Below are 6,448 nucleotides of genomic sequence, written 5' to 3' on the forward strand. Positions count from 1 at the left end.
ATATATATATATAAATATATATATATATATATAAAAATATATATATATATGTATTTCAACCAAGCGACTGTGGTCATGCTGGAGCACCACCATGGCTTTCCGTCTTTATGCTTTGCCCTCAACTATGTCTCATTTCGGGACATTGGTTCGTCTGGCATCGTGGAGAGGAAAGTGTCGAGTTTTGTTTTGAAGACCTCCATATCTATGTCTTGCAGGTCTCTCAACTATTTTGGCAGGGCAATAAAGAGCTGAGGTCCTCTGAAAGTGAGGCTGTTGCAGTACCTTGTTCTTACGTGAGATGCAGTGGACGGTATGTTTGGTACCATGCAGTGGCGACCAGTGTGGGCATTTGTGTAGTACTTGATGCCAAAGTTTGGTACCAGTCCTTCCAGTATTTCCCATATATAAATTATATATATATATATATATAAGCTCCTAACCACACAGTTACAACTCTTGTGTCTATGTATACACATGTATAATATACATTATATTGGATATATACATATTGTATAATATATTTATATATATATATATATATATATATATATATATACACACATCTACTCAACACGTACAGTACCCAATGTCAGACGAATGAGAAATGAGTGATTTATATACCATGTAGTGGATATATTTTATTTGTCAAAATTGAAGCTGAGATCTCGTCTCACAACTTGACCTTTACACCTGTACTATTTTCAGAGCAATTGCATGAGAAACTCTCACCCTTAGTTTTAGTACAGAAAAAAAAAGAGAAAAAAAGAAGAAAGCTATATCTCATGCAACAGATAATGAACACCTTTTACATACACCCAACATTAAGCACTGTATGCATATATATACTATTAGATTGGAACAGGTGCATCTGGAAAATGTAAGAAAAACACTTACACACACAATCTGAAAACTTCCATCATTGTCATTTTTGTGACCTTCAAAATTCTGTCTTTGTCACATCTCTGTTACTTCTTTCTCCCGCACAATTTCCTATCACTGACATCCTAGCAACATTTTACAAATATTTAAATTTTTTATGTCTGTACTGACATGGTCTTGTTATTTTTCTCCACATATGATACCACTTGTACCCAATTTATCTATCTGGAGATCATACTTGCTAGAATTCTCCCAGTATTTGCATATCCTCAGCTCTGTCTTCACATGTCCCTAGAATGAGTATTGCCCTGATGTCTCTCCTCCCCTTTTGATTATATGTGATCCAGGTAAAGTAAGCGATTAGCTAATCCCATAGATTCTTCCAAACATGAAAAAGAATTTTACTACTGGCAAAATCAGGATATCTACAATAAATAAACTCTTTACTTGTTAATAGTGAGTCAGTAATCCTAATACACCCAGGGAACCCATAATTCACATTGTGTAGTCAAGATGGAATTTCTACCTATCCGTCTCCTGTATATTAAATCCAGCCATTTCCCAGATAGCAGCAGTCCTGTTCTTAATTCTATTAACAAAACCTCTAGTCTTCACAGAGATTATTCTGTGGCCACCCTCCAACAAGGACTAAGTCATTGGTGTATAGGAAATCCTAGGAGCAGCTTTTCTAGAACACACTTTGTTATATCTTCAAAGCTGAGAACAGAGCATTGGTGAACACCTACCTACCTAAATGCTAAATTCTTCATTAAATTCATTGGAAATTCTCATTTTACAAGCTACATCACTGTATGTGGTTTCCCAAACACTTCAGCTTCATCAAGTTTTCTTTAAAACCGCCAGACAAGCATGATACACTGTATCCAGATCAACAAATGCAAGATAAGCTTACTCTTAGCTGAAATGTAGTTGTAGTTGTCTCACTATGAAAAGAACATCAATGATACTATGAATGTATCTTATCTACATTCTCTTCCTCATCACTTCTACTAGTACCCTATCCATTACTTTTATAACTAGGTCCATCAGTTAGATACTTCTGTAGTTGCTTCTTTCCAAAGTATTTTTACTTTTGTACCTGTTGATTATATAGCTATACCAGTCACTGGATATGACATTGCCTGGTTTTTGCCTGACATTGCCCTGCAAGGGGCTTTTATGGTATCTCACTAACTATGCCCAATAGATATGCTGTTTTTCTTGCCTAAATGGCTATTTTAACCATATAACTATTCACATCAATAGCCTTACTTCTGTTGGCTATATCTGGGATAATTCCTCTTACACTCTCATGCTCCCTTTTTGTCATCAGTGAACATAAGTCCATCTCTGCCCTTTCAAATACACTTTCCGCAATTCCATATTGATTTATCCCGACAAACTGCTTTGAAATCCAGAACACCATGTCTCTGATCATTCTCTTTTTAGATTTCTGCTGATACACACACACACATAAACACATATATATTACTTGCTGTCTAGCTTCTAAGCTACAGGATATAGTTCTTTGCTTCTAGTTGTCCCCCACCTATCAGAAGGCTTCTAGAACACTTCCAGTTAGTCCAATATACCTATTGTGCTTTCCACCACCATTTTACCATGTTGGCTAGTGACTTGCTCCAACCATAAATCTGGTGTGCAGCTTTCAGCAGGTTGTCTTTGTGATAGGATTCTATCACCTACTTTTCATCATATACTGCTTCTTGAAAAACCTTGAACATATTTAGAAGAAGATGTTTTTCCTAAAATATCTTTTTTCTCTATCTGTTCCTAATATTTTTAGATTTAAGATCTAATCAGAGAAGGAATTGTAGTACCTTAATACCTATATTTCAAAACCCCAAAGGGTATGGGTGAAAACTATCTGCTAGAAGCATTAAAAGGCTATTTCTGCTGAAGGCATTTCACCCTTTAGCATTTAGATAATTCTGTCAAATGTTATGCTTATTTATTCATGTTGCATTATCTCATAGCTTCTATATTTCAATGGTGTGATAGTTTATATTGCAGGGTCAGTGTGAGAGGTGGATCTAGTCAGTTTGAACATGAAGTAGAGAGAATATTTGGGCTAGATATGGCTGGGTTAGAGCTATGGGATTAAATTAAAGACCATCTACTGGTTCCTCTAGCTGTTTCTATGAATTTTCTAGTTGATCAGTCAGCCAAACTACTTGCTTATTGTATTAGTATGTAAGTGCCTGCATATTTCGCAGCCACATAAACCCTTCACATAAATCTGAGACAAAATTAATGTGACAGTGCTTTAGTCATCTAAAGATTATGTTTGAAGACACTTAGCCATAATGTCATGCAGGAGAATAAAACCCAAGATCTCTTGATCATAAAGCAGGTTTCCTAACCACTTGGTTAATATATCATCCATTTGTTTGTGTACAGGACTTCAGTGTCCCCTTCCATTCTCTCTTGACAGCTCAGGTACTACTGCTGAGAGTGATCAAACATGTTTAAGGACTTCCCAAGTCCATTACAGTAGGTTCCTTCTTTTCTAGTGACTGGAGAAGGTATCTGAACTCTGAGGACAGATGACTAGATTAAATACAAGGTATTCTATCTAATGCTCTAAAGGCTGTGAATTCAATTCAATGCCACACACACACAGGTATATGCACATACACACACAATGACATATATACATATATATATATATACACACACACACACACACACGCCATATACACATACATAAATGATATATGCATGCTCACATGCTAATACATGCATATACTTTATATAAACTTTTTAAAACATACTTTCAAATCCACACATAGTAAAAAAAAAGATATTTTAAAAAATTACCGGATATGAAGGACTTGAAGCAATTGGAGACACTGATGACAAAGGTGGAGATGGCGTAGGATTAGTACTCGTAGGCCCAGTGCTTCGGTTCACATTTGGAACAAATGGAGTTGGCACTATATCCACTCTAGGTCGCACATTCACTGAAGTAGGAGGAGGTGTAGTACGAGGTGGTAACGGAGGCATCGATAGTCTCTGCATAGGAGTTCCAGGAGAAATCCCATACGGATCAGTATTACTAAGCTGTGCTCCAGGCAACCGCTGACCAGAATTTAGTAGAGGCCCATCTGAAATAAGCAATATTAATATGAAAGTCAAATAAATTTCAATAACAATTCAGTAACTCAAGCAATAAACAAAATTATCTTTGTAAGACATTCTAACAGCAACACCAAAAGGCAGACATTGAGCCAAAATACTTGCAAGTAATTTTAGAAATTAAATGAAAAAATATTTTGTATATCAAACTTACTTGGTTGACCTGTTGGTCGCATTGGCATATTAGGTTGATTAGCCTGACCAGGCTGTATCGCTAACTGTCTCTTCATTCTTTTTTCTTCAAGTTCTTTCTGTATTTTATAAATTTTCTCAGCTAATAAATGATAATATTCCTCCTGGCAGTGAACAGAAAATATAACATTATACCAAAAATGAACTCACCTGGAATTTAATTGATTAGGGTACATAATTAAGATTACAACTACTTTTATAAGTTTCAATAATTGAAGTGTCAGCTATTTTTAGCAAATAAAAGAGCTGTTTAACCTAAGTGTTTTGAAAAGAAATCCTTTTTAATATTGAAAACAAAACGTATTAAATTTAAGTAATTTTCTAATTAATATTATTATAGTGCAAACTTATGTCAATTATTAACATTGCTTACTCTGTCATTGGCAGTTTCATACATATCACCTTCGACTTTTTTCGCATAATCGACTAGATTTTTCATCCTTCTATCTTTGTAAGCTGCAGGATCAGGAGTTGGAAATATTGCATGGACTCTAAAAGAAAAATAATAAATAAAATATAAGTTACAAATTGATTTCAAACATGAACATAAAAATAATTACTTGCAGATGTAGCCAAATCAAAATCTAACAAATTGTAACAGATTATTTAAAATAATATACAATACTTACAATCTATGAACAAGGTGATTTCGTAAATCTTGGGTGACACAGTGATGCCATTTCTTAGATCCTCTGTTTGTTTGACTCAAAGCTTGTACACCACCACTACTAGCTGCTACTCCACTTGGGACACCAGTGAAGGAAACAGGAGGTTGTGTTCTTTGTAACATGTCTTGCCTGGGGGCATTTTGGCTGTTGGGATTTAATTGTGCAGACATCATCCCAGGTGGATTCTGAACTTGGCCTATAAAAAAATAAAAGCTTTTTAAGTAACGGTTTTCTCAGATACAGTTAATTCAGACAGAAACTATTAATTCAAAATTAGCACTTACCTTGAGGAGTTGAAATTGATGGCCGAATAGGAGGAACAGCATTGCTGCCAGCGCCTTGCTTATATGGCAAACCCAGAGCATCGTAAGCCCTCTGCATATCTCTAGCACCAGGGGACTGGGTGCTAACAGGAACTGTTGAAGCTGTTTGTACAACTAAAATAAGAAATGAATATTAATAGTAATCTAAAATACAACACTAAGTTATGAATAAAAGAAAATCAAATTATATAAAATAGTTCAATTTTCATTTTTTTAAATTACCTCCTGGGGCTCTTTTATCAGAAACATGCTTCAGAGGTAAGCAGACAGGGCAGTCACCTCGAGTACAATTCTTCCAATGTGTTATAATTTGACGAGAGGATGCACAATGAGCAACTACAAGAAATTGAAATTATAAATAAGATATACATAAGACAGCATTTCAAAACTGATCAAAACTAAGTTTCCCCAATATTATAACAGTACAAAAATTAAATTAAATTGTTAATTTTCAAATAAAAGGAAATACATTTACCCATTTTTGTACTAATGTGTAAAGTAATAGTTAAATGTGGGATTAAAAACATCAAACTTATCAAGACGATAAATTAATACAAATACACCATGTTAATATTAATTGAATTCAAAAGTACTAAAGTTACGATTAATTCTTGAAAATTCTTGAAAATAATTTTTAGAAATTAAGTGTAAAATTAATTACCAAGACAAGATTTTCCAGCATTGCAAGTCGTCATGTGATTAAGAACACTCTTCATTGTTTTACAATGAGGAAGTGTACATGAAGCAATTTCACCATTGGTTTGTTCTCGTCTTTGGCATTTATGTGCATGAAGTAGTAAAACCAGCTGCTGCTGAATGAGCTTTCGCTTCTCAGGATCTGCTGTAGGGGGTTGCTGACCGGTCGTTCCTTGCTGACCAGTCTGCATATACATAAACAAATTTTCAGTCAAAATATCTAATCCAACTGAGATCTCACAAACACACGTTCGTAAATAAACAAGGGAAATAAAACTTGGAAAACCAAGTGCTCCCCCACCACCAAACCCTTACATCCAATATCTGTAATTATACACACGCAGCATTAATACAATTATATATATATCAACATACGCCCTCATCCATATACAAAACAAGTAAAACTTTTAAAAAAAACACTTAAGGCATAAAGTGCAACACAAATATAAGCACACACAAACGTATAAAAAAAACAAGTACCACTGGGTTTGCATACACAAATCAGATTATATATATATATATATATATATATAT

The 6,448-nt window shown here is 34.6% G+C and overlaps 1 protein-coding gene across 1 annotated transcript; it reads right to left on the reverse strand.

Annotated features, from left to right (window-relative positions):
* Positions 1–3,671: 3,671 nt before the first annotated feature.
* LOC106867061 (CREB-binding protein) lies at positions 3,672–6,120 on the reverse strand. Its single transcript, XM_014925181.2, has 7 exons — positions 5,880–6,120; positions 5,441–5,554; positions 5,180–5,332; positions 4,857–5,091; positions 4,601–4,718; positions 4,190–4,331; positions 3,672–4,004 (listed from the first exon to the last, which is right to left on the reverse strand). The coding sequence occupies exons 1-7, from the start codon at positions 6,109–6,111 to the stop codon at positions 3,706–3,708; spliced, it is 1,293 nt and encodes a 430-aa protein (XP_014780667.2). The 5' UTR covers positions 6,112–6,120; the 3' UTR covers positions 3,672–3,705.
* Between the last annotated feature and the right edge of the window lie 328 nt (positions 6,121–6,448).

This window comes from Octopus bimaculoides, unplaced genomic scaffold, assembly GCF_001194135.2.
Source record: "Octopus bimaculoides isolate UCB-OBI-ISO-001 unplaced genomic scaffold, ASM119413v2 Scaffold_60047, whole genome shotgun sequence".
NCBI lineage: Eukaryota > Metazoa > Mollusca > Cephalopoda > Octopoda > Octopodidae > Octopus > Octopus bimaculoides.